The sequence below is a fragment of the Scomber japonicus genome, chromosome 4, assembly GCF_027409825.1.
Source record: "Scomber japonicus isolate fScoJap1 chromosome 4, fScoJap1.pri, whole genome shotgun sequence".
In the NCBI taxonomy this organism is placed as follows: Eukaryota; Metazoa; Chordata; class Actinopteri; order Scombriformes; family Scombridae; genus Scomber; species Scomber japonicus.
Window position 1 is genome coordinate 16,635,869 of NC_070581.1, and position 26,986 is coordinate 16,662,854.

At 42.4% G+C, this 26,986-nt stretch overlaps 1 protein-coding gene across 1 annotated transcript in view; it reads left to right on the top strand.

The window, feature by feature from the left end:
* Positions 1–158: 158 nt before the first annotated feature.
* Positions 159–26,986, top strand: part of dip2ba (disco-interacting protein 2 homolog Ba) — a 41,057-nt gene continuing 14,229 nt past the window's right edge. The window contains exons 1-7 of the mRNA XM_053317542.1: positions 159–382; positions 23,218–23,289; positions 24,660–24,815; positions 24,919–25,044; positions 25,281–25,517; positions 25,615–25,743; positions 26,520–26,639. Of these exons, the coding sequence (XP_053173517.1) occupies positions 298–382; positions 23,218–23,289; positions 24,660–24,815; positions 24,919–25,044; positions 25,281–25,517; positions 25,615–25,743; positions 26,520–26,639 (925 nt within the window). The 5' untranslated portion in view covers positions 159–297. The remainder of the gene's footprint in view (positions 383–23,217; positions 23,290–24,659; positions 24,816–24,918; positions 25,045–25,280; positions 25,518–25,614; positions 25,744–26,519; positions 26,640–26,986) is intronic.

A 26,986-nucleotide genomic window follows, 5' to 3' on the forward strand; every position in this document is an offset into this window, starting at 1 on the left:
TTTGCGTGTGAAACGCCAGAGGGAGCCTCCGGTTATGGTTTCAGCGGGTCTCTCTAGATGCGGTGAATTAATGCACAGGCGAGGTAAGCGCGGTCACGTGACGACTCGGTTTGCCGTCGGTGAGTTTTTTTCTCCCTCATTATGGCGGAGGGGCCAGCCGTGCGGATGGACCGTCTCTCCCACTCTGATGCTTGTTTGGTGTCTTGAGGGAGGGCGTCTTGTTTTTATTTTTTTCTACACTCAATCACGACGGCCCGGCGTGTTTTCAGCTAGACTGAGCTCCTGTTAGTCGGAGTCATGGCAGACCGCGGCGTGGATCTGTCCGCCCTGCCAAAGGAGGTTAGAGACCAGTTGGCGGAGTTGGATCTGGAGCTGTCTGAAGGTAAAGGAGGGGAGGGGGGATGATGCTACAGCAGACATCCAAGCTAGCTTTGTGTAAGCTAATCGATTACACCGGTAGCTTTTTCCTTCTCTTTTTCTATCCTCCGCTGCTAATAAACTGAATGTGAGCACACGCCATTTAAGTTAGCTTATTTCATGCTAACACAGGATGTGAGCACATAAGCTAGCAGTGTCTGACAAGCAGCAGGAGGAGAAAAAGGCTTTCATCCATCTCCCCCTGTTGCCTTTATTATCTCATAGCACAGAGAGGCTCATTTAAAAGCTAAACCTCGATGTAAAGACATGTTTCTGTGTGAGTGAATGTCAAAGTCATGGCTGTGTGACAGACAGAGATGGCTACAGGCAATGTGGACATCTGGGCTTGATCCTTTTTTCTCCTGTCATTTTGGTTATTACTTTTTCACATGGTGGGAATTTAGATGTATCTGTGACCACATGGCCTTCCCGTTAGACACTATGAGAGCATTTACATACTGTCTGTGATCAGGTTTCAATTCAGAGGATTTTTTTTTTTTTTTATTGGATTATAACTGTGAGTCATGGTGACCAGTGTTGAGTTGTTAATGATAAGAGGCCTACAGTCATCACCTGCTCTCTTTCATATGAATATACAGTCTGTTGTGAATGACTGTTACTGATTACCAATGTGTGACTGTTGGCGTTCATTTGAAAAAACATTACAATGTGAACCTGTGTAAACATGCTATTACTTGAATTATAGGTTAACTACCTACCTGCCCAGCTCACTGCATTACACTACACTTAGTCTAGTGATGGACAAATCATGTGAGGTTTGTGTCAGACGTGTGTATTTAGCCAATGTGGCTGCTCATAGAGAAGGATGATGGACTTGTCTATTTATTGTACTTTACACACATGTGAAGGATTCCTTCATCCATCCAACACATAGTATAAATCAAACCCATCCCCCAAGCAGCTGTCCTCCTCTACACCCACTGACACACACAGTCACATCCTTGACAGTATCCCCCCTTCTACTGCCTAATGGCACCTGGGCCATATTCCCCCAGCTGAGGAGACTGAATCCAATTGTCCTGCAGTCATTGTCGATTTACCCACGATTGGTTATTGTAGGTGCTGTGATAGTATTGATATGGATTCTTGCAAGAGCCTCAATACAAATGCTGGTTAATAGTCTCAGTCATTCCTGTAATCATGCCTTAAAACATCGACTTTGGTTCTGTATTTGACAGTTATGTTTCATACTCTAATGGAAAACACAAATAATTATTATTAGCTCTAAGTAGGGATGCTTGATATTGGCTTTTCTGCTGATATCCGATATTCCGATATTGTCCAGCTCTTAATTTCTGATACCGATATCACCCGATACTGATAAATGCAGGCAAAACACAACATATCTCCTATTGTGGAATTAACACATTATGCCTAATTGTATTGTGATGCCCCACTGGATGCATACATAAATGCAACATGGTCAAATGTAAACACTGTCTGTGCAAAATAAGAGAACAACTTCCATTTAAGTTATGGAAAAAAGTGCCAATATGGCACTGCCATATTTAACTATCCGTAGGACACACTTGGGAGATAGTTCCAAACCACAGACATAAGCCCCATTTCTGGAGAAGGGACCTTCACAGGAACGTCCTCTCACTCAGTCCTCTCAGCTGTTGTGTTTACATAGCAGAGTAGGACCCAGATAGGACCCACCGGACTCTGACGGTGACGTCACAGAAGCGACTCACCGAAAACATAACAGAGAAAATGACAACGAGGAGGTAAACCTTGTTTCTGGTTTGTGTGTTCGTGTACATGGCGGTGGACACTATGAACTTTTTAGCCATGGTTAGCCACAGTTAGCAACCCATGAGTGTAGCGTGTTGTTGTTATACGTCATCAAGTGTGCGCCGGTAAATGTCCCATGTTGTGTTCATGCAGGCTCGGAAATGCTGAAGCCTACAGAACAAACATTGGTTATAAAAACCCCATACCGATACTTCCCGATACTACATTTTTAAGTAAATACATCTCTAGCTCTAAGTATACTGGAGTGACACTAATAATGCCTTTTATAGCTCATGTAAGCCAATATTGAAAGTATACTGTTATATTATTTGTGCGTCAGCAGATGTTTTAAGAGCTGACTTATCTCTAAGGTTAAAGTGTTATTCAGGTTATAAACCAGCATTTAGTATGTTGGTCTGGTCTATTAAAGAGTTATATTGGTGGTTTTGAAGGTTTTAGCCAGTCAATTACATTGGGTGTACTTTTGACATTACAGGCTGACCGCCCATATCGTTTAATGTTATTTAATGGGTGGTTGATATGACAATATATTTATTGTCAGTGATAGATGGAGGTCTAATCTTACTGTTCATACTGTGGTAACTGTCCCGTTAGCAAGGTTGTTATACATCAATGATTGGGAATGTATTGGGTTTTATGGCTGAATTTCACTCTTACATGATGTTGCATCAATGTGACAAATTACTTAAATATGTAATTAGACATCCATTTACAGTTTCTCAATTGATTTTACAGGAAATGTATTACATTACAATCTATATTGATATATATATAATTACATATACAGTGATACTGGATATCACCCATCTGAGGCTTTTTCATTATTTGATGATTATTAGGCACTTTTTTCATTCCCATTAGTCATTGATTTTACTTCACATCATTATTCAAAACTTACTTGCAGTAATTAATACAGTTCATTTGTTAACTGACAATATAATGGGCTCAGTGCTTTTTGGTTTGCAGCCCTCAATTGAGAATGATGAAAAAATGTCCCAATCAGCCATGATAGCAAAATATTTGGATGTTTGCAGTATTTTAGGTTCATGTGCACCCAAGCCAGCTCGTCTGTGTGTGACTGCATGCGGCATGTCACAACCTTCTAGGCTATTTTTCTTGAGTCCATACCAGCCCTCCAAGTGGAAATGCCTGTTCCTGCGTTGCTCGGATAAGAACACAGGCCTGCCAAATGGTCTCTTAAAAAACAACCCAGTTCTGCTAGCCCCCTGTGACCATGGGGACACAATGAGGACCATTCAGCTGGTCTGAGCCGCCGTGGCCAGGAGCTCTGCTGCCATTTAGGCCATTCAGCTGAACTCGGTCTTTGTGTGCAAGTTGGAATGAGCTGCCTCCATAGGAAGAGGAGGGAGGGGCTGGTGATTGGTCATACTTGAGAATATGACGTGTAGTGTGTACTACTGCCGGGAGTGGTTCACCCCCTCTTACCCTGTCATCTCTCAGCTGGGCCAGGGCTATAAGGTCATATCCGGTTCTCCTCTCTAATAACTAGCCTACCTGGTTGACAATTCTCACTATCTGTCAAGTAAGTTATACAGAAGCATAATGTTGCTGACACAAGCTGACTGGTGGTCCAAGCCAAGGAAAACACAACTTGAGATGATTACCATTTCCTCGTACTTAAAAGTTTCTAAACACCTTTTCATGTGTTTTCATGCTTGTGTGTACAGTATGTAAATACAGTCTAACAGCTTGTTTGCATGTCTGATCATTGTGTGACCACAGAGAGTGCAGATTATTGCCAGTTGCTTCCTTTCTAGGCCAGTAATCCAGTTAACCAGCCAGACTAACTTTTAGATGCAGCAGAAGCAGGCTGGACTCATTTGTATATTAAAAGACAGCCCTCAGCAGAGAATGACAGCACTAATATGGACCCAGTCTGTATCAGCCATCCATCCTCCTGACCCCTAGCCATCAGAGACAGCATGCAGGGCAAAGCCTGATGTATCCTTGAGAACGCATCTCCTCTGTCTCTGTATTATTTATGAATGAGATAAGCAGCCAACTGTTGTTTTTGTTAGTAGTCAGGCAAAGCGCTTATTCTGAGACCATTACAGCCATGAGATACACTTCCTCAAACTCGTAGTGCAGAGCTGTGATTTTAGGGTGGAGGTCTACAAGAAAAGAGGAATTGAGGCCGTTCACACTGATGGTAAAACTGAAATCTGTACCAAAATTAATGTATGTCACAGATTTGGCTCTTAAAGGCCTGCCACTATACGTGTTATCAACAGATTTATCAGATGTTAGTGCATTTATCCTGCAAACACAAGTAGGCTGTATGGTCAAAGCGAATGCTGCTATAATAAGCCCAGCAGTATCTCATTAACATGCATCATTTTAAAGATGATTAATTTAGTATTTTTTTGCTTTTGACAGTCTTGAGGGACAGGAAATAAGGGGAAGGAGAGGGTGTGTAGTGACATGCAGCAAATGTCCCCTGTCAAATTGAACCAGGAACATTGCAATTACAGAATACTTTACAACTTCCCGTCATGCTATTTACAGGAAGGTTCAAAATGACATGTTAAAAGTCAAACTAATGTTTATCTCATTGAGTCAAATGTTTTCCTAGTGTTTTTCTAAAACACAGTGTCATCATTTTCAAAAATATAACAAGACGTGTTGTGTTTGACAGGGCCTGAATTTCAGCGCATGTATTGCAGGTATTGCGCACAATTTAATTGATTCACGCAAATCTTAACACTTATAATGTGGGAAATTCCCGCACACATTTACAGCAATGTATATTAAAGTTCAACCAACTTCTCCAGCGTTGCTTACTGCAGGGCGACTGTTGTTAACAGTTTTGGTGTAAAAAGCCTGCATATATCGGTATCAGGTGATATCGGTATTGGAAATTAAGAGTTGGACAATATCAGAATATCGGATATCGGAAGAAAAGTCAATATCAAGGATCCCTAGTAATTACTATAAAATATAGTTCAGAGAATAAGTCAACTATATAAGACTCACTGGCTTAACCTGTGCAATCTAATTTAATCCAATACAGCAGCTCTGCTATAAATTGTACATTTATGAAGTTTATACATTTTTTGACAAGAAGGTGAAAATTCTGCTTTATGTTAATTATTGAGTGATTGTGGTGTATTAGGGTGCATTATATTGAATGGTGTTCCTAATATTTTGTGCACTCCATTAACATACATGAGGAGAGCAAAATATTAAGTACACCATTCAATGTAATGCATCCAAGTTCAACTTCAAAAAAAGCAGAATTTATAGCAGAGCTGTTGTATTGGATTGAATTATGTTGCACATGTGTTCCTAATAGGGGTGTGACGATACACTCAGCTCACAAGACGAGACGAGACACGATACTGGGTTCACGAGATCGAGACGAGACGAGATTTCTCGTGGCACCAGATCTCGTCACACCCCTAGTTCCTAATGAAGTTGCAGGTGACTGTGCGCTAATAAAACTACTAAAGTATATACTAAATAACTAATTACTATATAATATAGTTCAGAGAATACCTTAAATTGGAGGAAAGTGACAAAATACAATCTGTGGTAAGAATAGGACAAGATGTGGCCTACTGCCCCCCCCCCTAACAAAGTAAAATCCCTCTTATATGAAGCATTTAAGGGGGGAATTCCCCCCTATTTAAAAAAATGAATTTCAGGCCCTGTTTGATCTCGTGCTGTGACACTTTTAGTAAAAATTAAACAGATTATTTATTCAGACACAACAACCACAGTACTTAAGATGTAGAAGGATCTACTTGACGTTTTGAACCTTCTCTTCAATTTCTCACAGCATTTGAATGAACTTGAAGTGGTCTGTAGTGTTGACATATCAAGCCTCTTTTCTCTGCTTGGATATATTGGTTGTATTATCATATTATTATGAGATACACTTCCTCAAACTCGTAGTGCAGAGCTAGCAGTGCAGGTCAGAGTCGAGAAAGCACAAATCATCTTCCTCGTAGCTTCAGGGGCTGAGGCCTTAGGCCAAAGCAGATGGTTGGGTACTTTTGGCACAGGTCTTTTTTAATGTGTGTTTGTGTGTATACACTATGTTTGAACATGCAAATGTGTGTATGTGACATAATACTGTTTCTGTGAATAGTTAATGATGGCTGCGGTCCATCTTCCTCCTTCTGGCCTGTATTGGGCTGAATTATTCACATGCTCCCATTAAATACCAGGGCACCCTCACGGAGAGGTGTGGGTGGCTGTGTTGGTGTGTGTGGTTGGTGTGCGTGACTTCTTAACGCTCCACAGGTAAGGGTTGAGGCATGTACAGAAAAATGACAAACTGACTTCTTTGTATCAGTGCCAGGAGATGTATTGACTTCCCACTCATCAGCCCTCAAGACCTGAACATTTCTTCCACAGCAGAACTTGTTGAGCAAGCTCACATGTGTTGTCAGGTACTGTTGGGATGCTCTGTTAGCCTGAAAACAACACAATTAGTAAGATCTAGTTTTTTCCTCCTGTATATTTTGTGTGTATGTTTCAGTTTGCTGGAATGAATATAATTGACAACAGCAGTTTTTGAAATGATAAAACAGTATGATCATATTGTCACAGTATTAATTCACCAAAAGCTTATATATATAATCATTGCAAAGCACCAATGTGAGGACTTTGGTTTTACTATGGTGTGGAAATCTAACATGACACATTGAAAACATGCAAAAGTGGAATAGTTTAGCATGTAGAGTGCCTATCCTGAAGAATAGTTGTTGAAATGCCTCTGTTAGTAAGCATCCACTCTGCTGAAGTACCCTTGAGCAGGACTCTGCTGCTGAAATATGCTTTTCTGTGTCTGACCTTCTGCTCTGACCTTCCTGTGGAGTTAATGGAGAACTTCCCTACAGTCTGTGAATAAAATCACACATTACATAAAACATTAACACTAATGTCATATGAAGCCTGCTTATGTATGTCAAGTTAAGCTAACAGCGTTTAAATATATGACATGTTTACAGACTAGGCAAGCCTGTATTCTGTCTTGTAGACCCGTGACTCACTGTAATTAGGTGTGTCCTCTTCTCCGGGGCATATCCATCCACCACAAAGTGAAAGAACCAGTTTCAGGCTCCCGTTTCACTGTGCTTTTTACTGAGTTGATAGGTGTGATGCAAACTGTGACTCATCATAAGGGAAGAGTGAATGGGGATTTTATGATATCAGACCCTTTCTGGCAGACTGCACAACACTCATCTCCATTCAACCTGTAATTTCAACTTTGCTGAAGGCGACGGTGAAGCTCCTCTCTGACGTTGTGTGGTGCAATTTCCCTACTCAGTGCTTTTGTGGCCTGCAGTCATGTAGTCAGTGGCACAGGCTGTGACACACCAGACAATGTTGACTGATGTATGCTCACAGGCTAAATGATGAATTCATTGGTAGTGATTGAGAAATCAAGCAGTGTTGTGTTTTTCGTTGTAGTTAGAGTGTGAGAGCTGATGCAGAGCCCCTCCAGTCTATCGCTAGACTATATCCACCGCCCGGCAGGCCATGTGACTGTGCTAATGCTGAAGAATGCTCTTGTGAATATAAATAGACCTGGCTGGCAAGACAAATTCGCTTTCATGCCTTTAGGAGGAAAAAACAAGCATCTCTTTGACACAAAAGCAGCACCATTATTGCAGTGGAGGCCACCCTCTTAAAGACCCAAAGAGTCACTCCTAATTGTGTGTTTTCCTTTCTCGCTGAGGTTAATGTTTCTGGCTAGAAGACAGCAGCCAGTGGCAAACACATCCACATCCAATAAACCAACTGTCTGGTTGGGTGCTACATGTGGGTCACTGTTATGCCAGTGGGTTGTGTGTGAAATACCACAGCCTGTTGGGAAACTGACCTTCACAGGCCGATCTGCCTGCTGACTGATCCATGAAGAAAGTTGCTATCGGTGTGCTAATTGTTAAAGCATCATACCATTGGTGTAGGTGGTGTAGGTTTTTTTTTTTTTTTTACAACCTACAAATTGTTTAAAGTTAACATTGTCAATATGTTTTGAAAATCAACATAGGGACCTTCCTTACCTTGAATATTTGGTCAAATTCATGTGTCATGTTGTTATTATTTGGTAATGTAAGTGCAATCAGGAAATGCTTAATAACCTCACCTGTTGATATGTCCAACTTTTTGTGAGAAATGTTAGTCACATACTGTAACTCCAGATTCTTTGATTATAGGTGTTACCCTCTGACGCCAGGGAGTTTATGTCTTGCATTCCCGCACAGCACTGAGAAATATTAGTCCACAACGACCTGCAGGATGGACTGCACTCACAATCTCACCTTTAGAGGAGACAGTTGACCCCCAAAACAGTTTTTTTAGCTACTCGTGGATCCACTTAGTGGGCTGCGTCTATACTCACAAAATGTAAGGTTCTATTTTGTATAGGCTTCGCCCACTAAGGCTATCTCCAGTGGGATGAGGAAGAAGCACCATATGGTCCATGCGACACTGGGACCGTGTGGCACCACAAGCACAGACGCACACCTATTTCAAAGAGAAACAAAACAAGGGGCACTACATGCCCAGCCATTGCGCTATGCGTAATGGTGCATCACAGAATTGCAAATAGCCCCTAAGGCACAGCATGAGGGGATGAGGGCTGGGAGCAAATACAGCCTACTGATGTAAGAATGCAGAGACCAAGTTTACGCACTCCAAAAGTGTCACAAGGAGCAGAGGAGGGGGAAAAAGACAGCTTTCCATGCACCAATAAGCAGGAGGGAGAGTGCACAACTGAATCCCTCTATCAGTCACTCTGACAGAACACTCAGTACAAAGCAAGTCATGGAAAAGTGGGAGACATCCCGAAGTTAAAATCAAATGAAAAAACAAGGGTAACACCAAGAAACCAAGTCACAATATCCACAGTCATTCCTCTGTGCAAAACTGTGGAAGATGAAATTCCTTTTGTGGAGTGCGCTATGAGGTGCTCCAGGAGATCCATCCCAGAGGAGAGATATGCCTTACACAGCCAGTGTGAAAGGCGCAGTGCAGGCAGAGGAATCCTGAGATCACTCTCTGAAATGTACAAATAGATGCAGTGAATGGCGCAAGGCAGCTGTGTGTGTAGCAGGCCACTGTACGCACTAGGGATGCAACAGTACTCGGTAGAATATTGAACCGTTCGGTCCGCTCTGCATGGAATAATACGACCTTATGGACCGCGGGTTTTCGGTTTTGCAATTAATTTTGCATTGATGCTTTACAGTCCTGTGTGTGTGTGTGTGTGTGTGTGTGTGTGTGTGTGTGTGTGTGTGTGTGTGTGTGCGTGTGTGCGTGTGTGCGTGCGCGTCCAGGCAGGTGAAAAGCCCTCCCCGCGAGTTAATGTCCAATCACTGTTGTGCCTCCACCCACTCACCCCCTCTCACACCGTTGTAAATGTAGCTGGGTTCAAAGTGCAACTCACACACAGAAGTGGAAAAAAGAAAACAACGAGGCATGGCCAGCACTAGCGGAGGAGTTGAGAGACAAAAGTTTGAAGAAGCATTAGCTTCATTCAAATCTCCGGTGTGGGTTAATTTTGGTCTCTCCGTTGTATACACGTGGGAGTATATTGATAGTGGCTCTCTGACGCCCGCAAATGAGCTGCAATCTCCCGGAATCTGGATCGAGCAAGCAAGAGTGTGCGCTAGTGAGTGACTGTATGTGTGTGTTTGTGTGACTATCAATGCAGCATATGAGAGCACAACGTCCTTATAGCTGTGTGTTGCAGCTTATTAGACCAATCCACCAAAAACTGAGGTACGGACCGTACCGTGGGTTACCTGTACTGTTGCACGGCCTAGTACGCACTGGGCAGAGGGTATGAGATGCGGCTTCCTCCTCGGATTTGTGCTGAGGACATGGATGTATTATAAGAGCTGGATAGGGTTCCACCATGTAGCTAATTTTTCGAAAAAAATTCCCCTGTGGCCCAAAAAGCATTTTTCCTTTAGACCATCATTGTAAAAATGTAAAAAGAGACATGTGTAAAACTGTTGACAGGACACTTCAAACTGCAAGAAAAGGTAAATTATTACTATCTATTATGAATTTTTGATCCATGGAGGTTTTATATTTTGTAAAACTTTCCTTAAGGCAAGAAAAGTGATTTAAGAATCTGTAATATCATCATAATGTAAAGTCTGTGACAGCTGAGCAATCCTGCTTGACTTGAGTGACCTAGCGATGCTCTTAGGTGTAAAAGCCGGGTGTGGACGCATGATAGCTGAGCTGCCTTCTCCCTGGATCCTGAGACATGAGGGAGGCACAGAAAGAGTAGACAGATCACTAACTCTTTTTGTAGACGTCAGAGGTAAAAGCAGGGTCATTTTGGCTGACAGAAACTTAAGCGAAACCTAATCCAAATGTCACATAAAACCAGAACTAAATCCCACTGAGGGGCCAGAAAGAATGACACTGGTCGGTGTCTCCATATCATGCCTCTCCTGAAGTGCAAACGCATCCACTCACAGCAGAGGATTGTATCTTTTGGTTTTGCCCCGCCTGCCTTCCTGGTACTTCCTGATGGCAGGAAAACAAGACACAAGGGATCGATCTCATCTGGCTGTCTGGACCATCAGAAAATCCCCGCTCATCTCATGAGGGGGTGGGGCTTCCAGTACCATCAGTAGAGTAAGATGCCTTCCGAATGATCTCCAAGAGCTCTTGGAGGAGACTCCCTGTTACTGGCAGGGAGGTTGAAGTGGAGAAAGGGACCCCAAAGAGTTGCTGCCAGGGGAGGAAAGCGAGGGCCAACCTGCATGATTTGTTGATGGAAGGGGTGGTTCAACTCCAGCCTGTCTGGTGGGTTCAGGATGTCCAGATTTCCATTGACGCAGAAGAGTCATGTACCTGCTCAGCATCCTCGACCACAGTGACAAAAGTGTCCACTCTTTGCTGCTTCAGGCAACTCTCACTGTCTTTATTATTTATGCTCAAGGTGAGAGCGTAAGTGGGGTCCATTCCACTGGTGGACATGGATTAAAATTTCTCAGTGCTGCACAGGCGTGAGAGGGATCATTCCAGTAATGATAGCCTTAGAGGACAGAGCCTACATGGAACAGAACGTTGAAGATTAGAGCAGCAGCTGTTGTGACACAAGAAACTACAACAATCCTTTTAACTGTGTTCATGTTAAATGTTTGGCTTCTCGATTATATTTTTCAATAACAGTTCCTGTTTACACAATGATTTTTCTCTTGTATTTTAAATATCATGTCAAAGCGTCCTTGAACACATCATGAAGGAATTGTTTTAAAATCAGTCATACTTTGTATTTGTTGGTCTGTAGGCGAGGTATTTGCAATCTATTTAGTCAATGATAACAACTTGGTGAACAAATTAGCTAACACCCATATTGGAGGTTAGATGACTTGTTAGCTTGTCAGTAATTGCATTTTGAACAGTTTAAAAACTCACTTGTAAATGTCAATCGGTCACTAGGTTTTGAAAGTGAGGTCTGTTTTAACAATGACCTGATGCAAAGCTTGGAGGCTCAAGGAGTATTTCTGATATTCTGATCTTCAAAGACGTTTTTTCTGTCTTTCAGAAATGAAATAATATTGGTAATGAATTTGAAAATGATTGTCATGTGACCGTAGCTATGATTGGACATTAACTCAATCATAAACCTGCTGTCTGTTATCCTTCTTTTGTAGTCTGTCTCTCACTCTGGCTCTTCAGATGATCAGCCACAGCTGATCATTACAGCCTTTGAAGAGGGTGTGGAGGATACAGGGTATTTTCTTAGCAGCTGGTCAGTTTCTATATATGAAAGTGGCGGCCTGCGTCACAGGAAGGGCTGATGGGAAACCAGAGCTCAGGGTTAAAGCAGTCATGCTGCATCTGTACAATAAAGGTTTCAACACTTTCTCTGTCGGTCAATTATTGGGTAGTTGTTTTCTTTTCTTTCTTGTGCCACATGATTGAATAGTTCTCTTCCTAATTCTTGTGTGGAGCCAAAGGGTTATTGAAAATTCCCAGTGAGTAGAAGTCCTCAGGAAACCCCCTCAACAAGCTGATGAGTATCTCCCCTCTTGGCCCCTCAGAACACATTGTGCTAGAGCTTGGCGTGTAGTCGTGGACCCCTTTAATTCAACTCCCCAGAGAAAGAGGTAACACAAAGGCCATGAAAACACATTGAATAGGGTGTGGCTTAACCTTTTCATCCCCCTAACTGTCAATAGCACTGGCTTTGGGGCTGATGCAAGTCCACGTATTACATTGAATGGAAACTTTTTTCTTTTGTATTTTGAAACTTTTTGGGAACTAGTTATGGTTCTTGACCAGCTAGTCTTAATCATTTCCTGGAGAATTGGTTGTTTGCCTCGAAGCCTGATCTGTGTTGTTAAGGTCAGCGTTGGGCTGGATTTGGCCATAATAATGTTACATGAATAGAAGTAGTGTTTTGAGGGTTTGTGGCATTAAAGATGTGCCACATGCCACTGTGGGTAGTGACAGTATATCAGTGCACATTATTTCTCCAACTCTTATCAGTAGGAGGCCCTCCCTCTATTGTGCACGCTCCCTCAGACAGTGACAACACATTGATGACTTGTTGTTGACTATTATCAAAATGGCAGAAGTGAGAAAGTCATGTGAATTAAGAGTTCATTTTAATGTTTAACTAATTTTAATTCTACTTTAACTTGAGACTCATATGTGCACACTAGTTGACACCGCGAAACTTTGGGTACTATGTGTTAAAAGGGTTATATCTCCACCACACCTCTTTCAAAATTGATGTAAACCTACTACTGAGGTGTGGCACTTTGAATGTAGTATCAGTTGTCTTATTTCAAATTGAATATGTTGAAGCAGAAAGAAGCTGAAGAACAAAAGCTGTCCAAAAAATACTTCCTGTTCAGACTGTTTGTGTTGAAAGTTGAAATTCTGATGAGCATTTTCCACATCATTTTCTAAATCCTTCATGTGCACGCTGAAATACCAAAATAGCAGAAGAACCTTCAAATATCTTTTGATTTCTATTGAATTATGCACAGGTGTTTCCAATCAAATCACATGTATCTGTATTTTTTTGAAAAGATGTGTTTTTGGTGTCCTCACAGTGTGTTTTTCAAATGTGTCTCCATCAGTGCAGATGTAATTTCATGAGGTTGTATCAGAAACATACCACTTTTCCTTCAGTCACTCCACTTTCACCTGCCTTACAGCCTATGTAGCCGTCAGTAGCTTGTTTCTAACGCTCACTCCCCCACTCCCTTGTGACCTTGCACCCTCAGTTTCACATGAAGTGAAATGTTTTTGCTGACACAAAGGTTTGTGTATTTTAGAACTTGACAAGCAGTTAGATGGAGCATTTTTCACCACCCTTTATTTCTTTTTGTGCGTTCCTTTAGTGTTGAGCCGTCATCAGAGCAGCGATGGATTCCCGTCCCAGTGACAGGCTGTTTAATGAGTGTGAGCAGTGGGAGGTGGGAGGTCAGGCCCATGAGCTGTCCACAGAGTGTAACGTAGGCAATAACGTCTGTAGGGTTTCAGTGTGAGCTGTAGACTCAACACTCCAGGATGTGAATGTTTCTCAAAGACCACTCATGCCTTGTTATGACCTCATAATATTGATTTAATGAGTCAGTCGCCTGGTTAACAGTCTTCCTTCTACATTAATGCCCTCTTTTAAACCATCATCCATGAACAATTAAGCCCAGTAAAGGAGCATCACTTCTACATATGATGGAACATAGGGGTAATTTAAGCTCGGGTGAGGTACAAGGCTCATTGAACCTCAGGTCAAGTCTGTCCCACACTCATGACCCTCTTATCTCGTCACTACAACACGGCCAGAGTGAAACCTGATACCCCTCTCTTACTTTCATTGTTCAATGCACTCTGGTTACCCAGCAATGCTGAAACACTGGTCTGTCATGCAGTCCACTGGCCAGGATGCCTCTGTCTAAATAAGTCTCTTCTCTGTTTTTCTTTTCTTAACAGAGTGCTTGAATTAAGTCAGAGTCAGTCTACTGACCTCGTTACACTCCCGTCATAGTTCAAATAAATGAGCTAGAAGAGAAAGTCCTCATACCACAGATAGGCCTTTTTCACAGTAAACATTTTGACTTGGTGTAGCAGAAAAAGTAAATGTGTAATCCCATCTACTATTGAAACAGAAGCAGCTAAATGGAATTAAGCAATCATTACTTTCTATTATTTACACCTGTACTTTCCCTGCTGTGTTTGTTTATAAAAGCGTACAGTACCTGTAGTGTACACATGTCATTTGTTACACACCATTTTCTTGACTACCGCTGGCCAAGTTTTCATGTTTGTTGTTCAGCTTCAATATTAGCCCCAATTCGATAAGGTTTTAAGCAATTATTATTATGTAGCCCTACATTACGTAATCCCTACCGTGGAGGGTACAGTAAGTGGCATGGTAACCCGCTAATCTGACCAGAAATCAATCTGGGATTTGGCCTCTCATCTCAGGAGGTCTCTCTCAACCGTTCATACCTAATTCTACAAACACATGATGGTGAACTGCCCCCTGCGTTTATTGCGTTTTATAGACTGAAGACAGAAGTATAAACTTTATTAACCTTCACTGGTTACTAATAAGCAGCCCACTTGTTCCTGGTTGACGTCAGTTGTCTGACTCAGCAGTGAACCATCTACAGTTATTCACCAGGTCTTATCACTGTAGTGAAGTAATGCACGGCAGCTTTATCCCAAGATTGTCAAACATGTCTGTTATTACCGGGGGAAATGCCAGGGCTTAAATTAGTGCGGGAAATTAACATAGATGAGAGGGGAGTGTCAGATTTTTTGAAAGGTGATTTATAGAGTCATGAATTACTGATAGGGTGTCATACAGACAAATGCAGTTTGTGTTGAGACATTTTTGGGAATGTTACTCTGTCTGCTGTACGGGTTTCTCACTGAGCCACAAAATGAGCTTTCAATACTGTAACTGTCCCCAGATCCAGACTTCAGTGTTGTCACACAGCTGACTCAGGACTGCAGCCTCTGCCAATGCATGTAATACAAGTAATGGAGGAAGTCAGGCAATACTCCCTCTGCACTTAAAACACAATGTTAATACTTAAAAGCTCGGAAAGAACACACATTTTTATTTCTTTGGCAAAAATAACTTTCAGGATGCTGACTGTTGAGTCTGATTGTGCCCCAGCTCCAGGAGTGGGATTGTTACTTGTGCTTTATAGTGGTCACAATCTTAATTTTGATCTCAGGGCGGCTAACACAATTGAACTGAAGTGTTTTTGTCCGTTACAGGAAGGTCCGATCTGATGAAATGATTGTGTGCTTGAGTCAGGGTTGAACTGAAAAATAGCCAGTGTGTTTATGGGTGTGTGGGTGTGTTTGTTCATATGTATGCACGTGTTTCTTGGATGTGGTGATGTGGGTGTTGGTGAAGCTTAACAGCTTGAAGGAAGGTGTGATTACCTCACATTCAGGGTATTAACACAGTGGCTTTGATACGTATGGATTTGTGCATTTTGAGCAGATGTTTGTTTTTGTGTCTGTTTTTTTTTTAATCTTTCTGTTCAGTTTCCTTTAATCCGTTACCGTTACCTTGCTGCTATCCTATCAGTGTCCCTCACAAGGTTTCACTTTCAGTTTTTTTAGTTCTACCCACACCTGCTGTTACATCCTCTGCACTTCTCACTCCGTTTGAGCGTCTACAGTCATTTCACAGTCAGGCGCTACACATCTGAGATAGTAAGACCTAAGACCACAGAGGGATCTGCACTCACATACAGATCAGTTTCTGTCTTCTCTTTTTGAGTTAGTTTATTTCGAACATGAGAATAAAAAAACAGATTAAGAAAACAAACAAAACAAGAATAACAATGTTTAAAAGGGAACAGGAAGTATACATTTATAACTTCCTAACTCTTTCTCACTACTCTTCCATTAACTCATATATCATTTAAAACAAGTATCCCAAATGTATTCACAACCCCAGTATTCAACATATACCTCTTACTATCTTTTTGAACTGATTAATATTTGCACTTTGTTTTAACTCCATATCCAAACCACTCCACAAGTTCACCCCACAGATTTGAGATAGATATACTCTTCACTGTTGTACAAACGCAATGTTTTTTTGGTTTTTTGTTTTAGATTAAACTTCTCTAAAATGATAGCCCCCTTCTCTATAACAGAATTTTAGTATACAGCCTAGAAGTGAATTATTTCTTAAAGTTGACTAGATCCATGACAATATGTTTATGTGTTCACAGTTATCCTACATTGCTCTTTTTGCAGTATGCATAATGGTTGTAAGTGGTTTATAGACTATTACCTCATACTTCCACACAGTGATTTAGATATGGTAACATCCGAAAAATCGGTTCTTTCTCAAGAGTGAGTTTTTCTCAAGAAAATTCCAGTAATATGATCTTCCACAGCAACCAGCAGCAGAAGAAAATGGCCGCTCAGCAAAAAAACAAACAAAACTTTAAATAATGATGGTGATACAAAAGATGTGATGTGTATATAAAGTAATTCTATCCCGTGGCTGGAGGATACTGGAAAACTGTTATACCACAAAAACCCAAGATATTCCAGCGATATCAGGATATGCCACAGTATCTTTTAAGAAAACCTCCACTATACAAAGCCTTGTCGTACCTAATCATGATTTGACGAGGCGGTTAACTACTCCAACCTTGAAGCAACCAAAGACAAACCCAATCTCTCTTGTTTGGGAATTGAGATTCTGTCAAGAGAAATTATACTCCCCCAACCTCTTTCTCAGCCGTCCGGGAGATTGCTTCAGTCATACAGAGATCACTTCATCCTCCTTGTCTGCCTGAAAACCCCCACATGGACCAGCGGGGTCCCAGAGGAATCACAGGCCTACTTATGGAGTGGAAAACATTGGTCTTGGATGTGGGAGGCCTACGTGCAGTTGTTTGAATCAGTCTTCAGGCATGAACAAAATAACCCTCGAGTGAGAACTGATTTGCTAATATTTGATAGCTGTGATTGAGCTGCTGATACACTAAGAAAAAACATTGAAATACTTAGATTTCAGGAAACAGTTTTGATAAAAAAAAAACTGGTGTTAATGCTCTCTCAGTTTCCTGGCAATTGTCATGCTCCAACTCCTCAATCAACTTTACATCCATTAATGTTTCCCATTCTTCATTTGACTAAAAAAAAGCTTAGGAAGATAAATAACATCCTCAAAACACAAAATAAAATGAGAGTAAATACCAGCTCAATGCTTTTTTCCCATATGAAAATGATTACATTTGTAATTAATACTGAGCTCGATGACAGTGAATGTTTAGTTTTTCACTACAGCTGTACTTTCCACTCTGTGAGGCTGAATTAAACTGATGGCTCTACTGGTGGCTCTAGAACTATAGTGATCTTCTGAGGGTTTGAATAATTTTTTCAGCTTCTTACATATTATTTCTTTTTCTGGTTTCCTTCATCTTCAATGATAGTAAACTGAATGAGTTTGAGTTGAGGACTGGTTGGAGCTTGGTGATTGTTATTGTCATTATTCACAACTTTTTGACTTTTTATAGACTAGAATAGTTTTGAAATATTTTAGTCTGGACCAGTGTGATATACCAGCAGACTTAATGAAAAACATTAACGGATACACCCGTCGTCTCATTCTCTCAGGTACATCAGACTCTCCAGGTGTAAGGCACTTCTCATCTTTCGCATCATCTCACACAGTGTCATTACCCTGCAAATGTGTGTACACAGCCTAGAAAGTAATGTTCTAATGGTATTCTTTGTTAACATGTTGAGATTGTAATATTTAAAGTAAATATCTTAAGAAATCACATATTTTTCATTATTTTTTTCTAAGTTGATTTTAGAGCTTGGACTGTGGATAGTTTCCAAAATGTCCTTAAACTGTTGACCAGGTCCCAATAAACAGCCCTGGTTTCAGACTCATTCATTTGCATTTCCTGCCACTTGCTATCACCCATGTTCTCTGCACAATCTGCCTGTTGTTTTCTGCTCTGAGTCTCTATAAATAAGATCCTGTGGGTGACGTTAGCTCTCTCTCAGCCCCTGTGTTTATGTGTATTTACATGTAAATGTAAATTCTGCGGCTGTTGGTGGAAGTATTTTAGTTTGCGGTTGAGCTGTGTTTCCTTGCTCTTATTTGCACACTAAGACCCTGCAGGAGTAGAGCATATACTGTTTCTCGTCAGATGTAGTTGTAACAGCGTTGTATGTTAGCATCATGTTTTCCGCAGACTGATAAACAAAGACAGCTCTGTGTAGATCGAAATCAGTCTCACAACGATGACCTCACAGGTCCCACACATCAGCTCAGATATTTTTTATCACGTATCTTTTTAACAAGTCCACACCAATGTCCAGACGGAGAGATGTAATCTGTTAGGCTAGATGTAATCTCAGATTACAGATTAGGATGGAGCCACAAATGCAAACGCTGGATGATTCTCGCAATGTGAAAGAGAGGTTTTATTTACCTATATCTATGTAATCTGGGTAGTTAACCTCACTGAAGTGTGTTTATGTATGCTGACAGTCATGTGTTTGTAAGTAACTTGTTAGATGTAGCAGCCTGTGCGTGAGCACGGAAAGGAACTGATACTGTGATGCAAGTAGAAACTGTGGGTGCTTAAAAAAACAGTCATGCCACTTCCTTCCAGAGCTGGATGCCACCAGGCTAATCTGCCCGCAGTAATTACAGAGCGCTCTCAGTTGGTGGTTTTGGTATGGAGGGCTGGGGTTGGGGGGTCACAGAGGCCCATACTTAATATGTTTAAACCACAACAACACAAAGCCTATTTTATGATATGACATCAGTTTTCATTGGTATTATAGAAACAACTTTAACAGAGAAGTTAAAAAAGTGACTCACTTCCGTTTGGTAATTTAACCTAGAATTGGGGGGGGGGGGACTTGTTTCTACATGATCACTGAGTCGTCTACGTAAGCTGTGAGCTGCCTGGAGGCTAATCAGCTGATTCCTAAAGCCATTCAGTACTCCACCACACACACAGCACAAATCTTGTACCTCTGCACATGGACTTTACTGTCTTTAATCTGATTGTTCGTGTGTGTGTGTGTTCGTGTGTGTGTGTGTTCGTGTGTGTGTGTGTGTGTGTGCGGGCAGGTTGGTGGATGGATGGGTGTTAACTGTCCAGTCCAGACTCTCTCCCGTCTGCTAGCATCAACTATTAGCTCATCCTTCTGTCTTAAGAGAGGAAACATTAGCCCGGCTGTGACCTGGGTTGCCTCCTCGTGTTCAGTGCTTCGGTATATGATTCCATTGTTGCTGGTGGGTTTTTCATTGAAGAAAATGTTCTCTGGACACGAGACAGATTAAATATTGTGTCATTAAAAAGTGCGTCACCAAGCCCCTCGGGCACCGGAGCGTTTTCTAAAATTAAGAACAGTTTTTCCAGAGCCCACTAATATCAGTTAAAAAGTCTAAAAGTTTTATGTAAATGTCTGGGAATTGTACCTGAGAATTAAGCTGCTCTTTCATATTATGAACACATACTTTCAAAAAATCCTTCCAATATTAATTTCAGCCATTGCTCAATGGCCTGGAGGCCTGTGTAAGGTTTAATGTGCTTCTGGTGAGGATTTGTCCCAGTTCATTGGTGCTTCATTGTGTATTCCTCCCCATAAACACAGTGGCGCTCTTATAACCATGACCTCAGCCGTTCCTCCCCAACCCTCTCTGACTGACCTCTATTACTCAGCACCAAATCACCATCATTGTGAAATTAGTGTTCCTCTTTAGATTTTTTTTAGAAAGCCAAATAGTCCCTGCTTTGTTTATAGCAACCAGAGAAAAGTGTGTCAGCTACAGTCGGCCAGTCAGATGATTCAACATTACAATGGGACACGAGACTTCTTCCTGATGTTCGAGACGCTAATATCATTATAAATCCACCACCATGTTAAAACACTTGACATCAAACAGAGTGAACTGAATGCTTCGGTTGACTTCTTCCATCTCTAAACAACAGCTCCTCAGTTGTAATTGTACAGTTTAATCAGCATTTGGCTAGAGGTTGAGAAATCTGGAGTTATATAATTTAATGGCTTCAACCATCATGGTGGATGGATGCACAGCACATAAATAAATCACAAATGAGCTGCACAAACACAAAAGGCTCAAACGTGCCAGATCAGACCAGCACAGATTAAACACTGAAGTGGCCAGTAATGCCTGTGTGCATGACTTAGACTGTAAAACCTTTTTATGTCAGAATATGCTTCAGCTCGCTCTAATTATTGGTGTGTGTGTGTGTGTGTTCGTGTGCGTGTTTACCTCCCTGTGACCCTTGGCCATCAGCTGTGAAGGGATCAGCCCTCTGCCTGGCTTGTCCTGAGGTCAGAGGTCAGCAGCGGCAGTTTAAAGGAAGAGCCACAGGGTCACTTTCATCTTGTCTCGAATGAGCTCTGTGACAGCTGTCCTGTTTACACAACCAAGTCGATAAAGGCACACTTTAAAAAGGGTGACAGGAGGAAGGGTTATGATGATTGCTTATAGAAATCAGATGGACTTCGTCCCTGAATTTATGAACCTAAGGGACACTTTTACACGAGCACACTTTACTAAACACCCTGCCTCTTCCACTGTATATGGAGCAGGTCCGTCATATGCCTGGACAACAAACACACACACACACACACACACACACACACACACACACACACACACGCAGTCCCGGACTGACACACTGACACACATCTCACAGAGAAGGCCTGCAATGCCACAACTTCAGGCACACTCAGCATTCATTCCTCTGTGTGCTGTAGCACCCCTTCACCTGCACCAGCTGTACACACACACACACACACACACACATACACACACACACACAGATAAATTTGCTTCCTGCACCTCAGGGGAGTTTTTGGCCAATGAGCTAGCTCTCCTGGCCAGTTGGCCCTCTCTGTTAGTGCGGCGCTCTCCAATCAGCACATTCCTCTTTCTCTAGACAGACACAGGGAGACGATTTTGGCAGCGCACTAACAGGGTGGGGTAACGCTCATATCCTGTCCCCTGACCTCAGATTACACACACACTCACTGTACTGCTTTGCTCGCACTCAAAACACCACATTCTTGCACTCAAAACACACAGCTTTTCCTCTGTTTTGAAGCAGCTGTCACAGTCACTCTTTCAACGCAGAGCCCTCAGTGTCTCTCTGCCCGCTGCTGACCACAGAGCCAGTGTGGTCGTGCCAGTCCGGGCCTGTTGTTATTCCCCCACACCAGTACAGACTCTCTTCTGTCCGTGTTAATGACTGCCCTCCCTCCATCTTTCCATCCCCTCCCTTCCTCCCCTCCCGGCACCACTTGGGCACCAGGACTGGGCTCGACAGAACCCTGTCTCCAACAACAATGCTGCTCCAGTCCACTACAATTTGCTGCTGATTGCATGTCTGTCTGAGTGTGATTCCTCGCACGCTGTAAGAGGAGGCAGAACAAGGAAAAAGAGACACTAACGCATGGATTCTCAGGCCAGCGTGTGCACCCAGGCGTGAACTCGCTGCCGAATGAAAGCCACCCCCTTTTGAGCTTTTGTTTTTTTGTTTTTTTTTCACAGAGAATGACAAAACACTCACTACTAAATCCCAGACTCCCTCTCTCTAAATGGTCTATGACTGTCTCTGCTCTCCCTGGATTCCCTCTCTTCTCCCATTTCTCATGATTTCACTACGTTGTGAAACCTCAAAAGTTTTCCTCATCGAAAGTATCATAAATAAGTCTCAAATCCTGTTAGTGTGCTCAATATTGTGCAGAACCTCTTTTCAGATCCCATCAGTGGATAGCGACCAGAGTTTTAGAAAGCTTTTAAGACACAACACACTCTGTTTGAGTCACGCATGGGTCTCCCCACCCAGTGCCGGCTTATGCAGCCCACCTCCTCTTCAATTTCTGTGGTTGAACTTTGGTCACCCACCCCCCACCCCACCCCTCCTCTCTTGCTCTCTCTTCTCGTTTTCTTTCCATTGTTGTTTCAAACACACAGACTATGTTCCTACTCGCTTCCTCCAGTGACTGTCACCATGTGTTTTCCCCCACCCCACCCCTCACCTTCACACAACCCTCTCCCACCCCTCTTGATCATACTTCTCCCTTCTCGTCATGTTATCTTTTCCCTTTTTTTTTCTCCTGTAAGTATGTCAGACCAGGGTCTCCTTGTTGTCACCAGTCAGTATGGAGGAGGTGTCAAGGGATTGAGGCTAAGCAGTCCTTTGGCACATTGCACTTGACACAGAAAACAGTGTTATCGCTGGACACTGAGAAAGAGGAATAACAGACATTGCGGCAGTGGGATTGTTTGTGTGTACAAGGGGAGGGTGCGTGCTTGTAAGTTAACAGGATAAGGGGTGTGTCTTGCATTTCATGTTTGCTGCACAAGCATACTGTGTGTTTTGGGGTCCCAGTGAAGTGGACTTTGCCTTGCCTGTGTTGTTCTCCAACAAACTGCGGTAGCGGTGGGAGTCCTGCCAGTCCAAGGCCGACTGAGGAAGGGGTGGTACTGGGTGTACAGTGGGAAAAGGGGAGGAGGAGGAGGAAGAGATAAATCATTGAGTCCCATGTGAACCTGGCTCACATAGCTTCCTTTTTTTTCCCCTTTTTTTTTAGCTCTGCTTACTATCCTTACTCTTTCCGATATCCTTCAGTTTCGCCATTGTTCTCCTCCCTGCACGGTTTATCTGCTAGTGCCGTAATCATATTTGGGTTTCGTGGCCCAGAGGAGGTTTTTGTGCACTCATCATGTTTGTTCACTGGGGCTAATGTAAGGCCAAACAATGGTGTTATCTCCTTACTTAGTTGTGAATGGGCTGAGCCGTCAACATGTGGAGTTCAGTAGATTTGGTATAAAGAGGATTATTATTATGACTCAACCCTTGCAAATGTATTAGCTAAAGCAGAAGCTGTGAGTTTGTGTGTGTATTGTGTGGACTTAATCTGGTTTGTGTGTGTGTGTGTGTGTGTGTGCGCTCGTCTGGCGTTTGCGTGGTAATTATGACTAACATAACAGTGTGGTGTCGCTGTCCTCTCTCCTAGGTGACATCACGCAGAAGGGCTTTGAGAAGAAGAGAGCCAAGCTGCTGGCCTCCTACATCCCCAATTTGCCAAGTAAGACCAGCTCTTCCTCCTGCTTTTTGCTTCTACTCATTTTACTTCTAACTTCTCCTTTATTTGTTTCCTGGACAATGTTGTTCTCCTGTGGCAGCACTCATCCTACTGGTTGCCCTTAGATGCAGAAAACATAATCGTAATTGCAGCGAAGAGCTCAAGATCACTGTCATGACTTGCAGTACATACCACCTGGTGGCTCTTCTGTTGGGTATTACAGCTTTAAAAAATAGGCAATATTCGTGTGCTTTTATTTGTCAAGCTTTATTAAAAAAAAGTAACTTCACTGTACCTCCAGTGTGACTGTAATTCTCTTTGTCCCAGCAGTCCAGGAGAATATCTGACTTTCTGAGGCCCTCTACTGGCCAAAATGGGATTTTCACAAATTGTATCTAATAACTTCTGCAATATCTGCACCCCTGTAGAAACCCCCCAGAATAACACAACGCACTTGGTGGTCATATGTGAAACAATAAGCTAAAAGCAGTTGCGGTTAATGCACATTCACAGAGGCAGGGAAGTACCAGAGTTTCACTGTACTACTATGAGAGAGTCACCTCTGTCCTCATTTGGGAAACTGATCTGTTCCCTTTTTTTGTCAGTCAGCTGCCTCACATCAGGGTGTGGTGTTTCCGTAGGAAAAAATACACCACATTAGCATAGGCATGAAAAAATCCTTCTTGATGTGTCACTGTTGGCTAGTTTACAAAGTGGTATTCTTTGTTTCTATTTTCATGAAGTTACATGAATGAGATCAGCCTTTAACCTGCTTTGGCTTGAGCCGCCTCTTGATACATGATTTGTAAGGTGACGTCACATACAGGGATTTGAGAAGGATTGCACAAATCTCAATAAAACATGAAAAATACTTAAATGTCAGGTGGCTCTGTTTTCTGTTGTGTTTTGGGCGTCTTGCCCTGGAATATCAAAGCATGTATTGAGAAGATTTGAAGCTCAAAAGGTCACCTCCTGCCATGGTATTTGTCCCCCCAGGCCTTCTTATCCCTCTGAACCATCATCTCCACAGGGTCTCTGTTGCCCAGGCACTCCGGGAGGAGAAGACGGTTGACTAAAAATATATTTGCTTGAAACTAGCCTAGTTTCCTGTACTTTGTTAACAGTATAAATTATATCAGTCAAGTACATGTCCTTATTTCACTTCATGTTCAGAGGCTCTATAGTGAGTCTAAATTTAGAGACCTTCTTGGAATATTATATAATATTAATGCCTCTATGTTACCGTAATGGCATTATGTAAAGCAAAGTGTGCTTTGTCTGTCTGTGACTTTCCAAAAGATCATGTTTGTTTTTAAGTATATGTATATATGTTGGCCTACATGCGTTTTTATTGACCTGCTTCTTCTCTGTAGATGCGGGTCTATCTCTGCCAGATGTGCAGCTTTCCCCGGGCCACAGTTCCGATCCCAGCCCGAGTCCTGAGGCCCCAGGCCCCTCCACATCTTCAGCCTCCAGGCACCACCGCGCACACCGCAGTGGAGGGGCCAGGGATGACCGCTACAGATCAGGTATAGAACATACACTACAAAAAAACCCTTCCATTTTACAATATTCTCTCTCTTTCTGTAGACCTTTCTTGTCTCACTATGTCTATTTTGACCCATTATGTAGACATCCACACAGAGGCTGTGCAGGCAGCACTGGCCAAACACAAAGAAGAGAAGATGGCACTGCCCATGCCAACCAAGAGACGCTCAGCCTTTGTCCAGTCTCCCATAGATACCTGCACACCTCCTGGTAAACTTAATTTCTTACGCTCAGTGAGCAGCTGGGTGGTGTAATGGTTATGAGATCTGCTTTGCAATTGGAAACCTGGCTTTAGTGGCCACATTATACATTATAAGCATCCTGGAGGAAGACATTCTGTTGTTGCTCTGTAGGACATGGTGGAAATAGAGTAAAAAAAATCTAATAAAGACAGAGTTATGATCAGAAGACAAAGTTTCAAGTTTTTTTTTTTGTCTTGCCTTCAGACACATCTTCTGCATCAGAGGATGAGGGCTCACTGCGCAGAAAGGCAGCTCTCAGTGCAGTGTTAGCCCAGAGCCTGCAGAGCCCCGATTACTGGATCAACCGTTCCGTCCAAAGCTCCTCCACGTCCTCGTCTGCTTCCTCCACCCTCTCCCATGGAGAGCCCAAGACGCAGCCACAGCCCCAGCTCCAGCCTGCTGCTTCCCTGTTGGCCGATGTACTGGCCCACACACGCATAGGTAAACTTAACTGATGAATAGCACACATGATGCATACATTCTAGTCGTGGTTGGTTGCTGCTCTCCTTTATGATACTCACTGTCTCTTCTCCTCCAGAAAACAGTGTCCCCCCAGATGTGACATCCTCCACCCCACAGGAGAGAGGATCCAGGGTGGACCTGCCTCCGGCGGTCAGGGGCATGAGCCGTGGACAGAGCCGCTCCAGCATGCTGGATACTGCTGACGGTACACTCACACATGCCATAAATGTCTGTTGGTGATATAAATGTATGTGAGGCAATAATTCCTTTTCTATCCTGAAATGTGTGGAACTTGGTTACTGCCATCTGGTTCTGGCTTCAGATCAAGAGGTTAAATCATTTGCATGTTGTAATCATGACAGTTGATTGACATATTTCTGTTTTGATTGACCGTTGTTGTTTCACAGCATTTCGGTGATGATTGGAGTGTGTTCAAATCAATAGAAGATCTGCCCACCTTCAATATCTTCCTCATTTCACTGTTTGGAGAATGCTGCTAATCACATTGACAATGATATTTTGTGTTCTTTCTTTTGGGTCCATTAATCCATCCGTGTCTTGCCTTTCATTTAAAAAAGGAAAGAGAAAAGGTAATAAGAATCGAAAATCTGGGGAAGGGGAGGGATGCTGGAGAGGCCCATATCAGCTTGCTTTCCAGCTTGGTGTCTGTCAAATCTGTCTTCATGTTTGTCTCTTGTCGTAGGTTTAGACGTAGAGAATCCTCCTACAGTATGTTTGATTTTCCTTAAGGTCGTCCACTCTGTGTCTCTTCAAACAATTTCCCTTTCGAATCCTTCCTGCTGCTGATTCTGATCCTGACTGTGTGCTAGTGTGTAGGGTCCTGCCTGTATGAGAGTTTGTGATACAGTAGACATTTGTGATAAAATAGAATTGCATGTGTGGATGCGGGGGTGTGTGAATTTTTTGGAGTTGTTTGTTTGCATTTATTTGTGACTGTGGCTGTTTTTGGTGTTTGTCCAGGCGTGCCTGTCAACAGCAGGGTGTCCACTAAGATCCAGCAGCTGTTGAACACACTCAAGCGGCCCAAAAGACCACCGCTTAGCGAATTCTTCCTGGATGACTCTGAGGAAATTGTAGAAGGTGAGACTAGTAATAGTGTGCATTCATATTTATTTTCAGATTTTTAGATGGGGAAAAGTTAAAGAGTTTTTAGACGGGCTGCTTCATTTTGACTGTGGGTGATACTTTTTGCAGCTGTGATGTCCCTGTCTGTAATGTTGCTGTTTATGTAGAATTAATGGAAGATTAGTAGGAAAAATCTGACCAGAATTTTTCCAGAGAGTCATTATTATTATTATTATTATTATTAACTAAACCACTCTGGTCAAGAATGACTAGCATGGAAATCCTCTTGGGTGATGAAATGCTTATTCATTGTCAACACAAGTTTCTATGGTAACTCAGTTGTAAAAAAAAAAAAAAAAGTT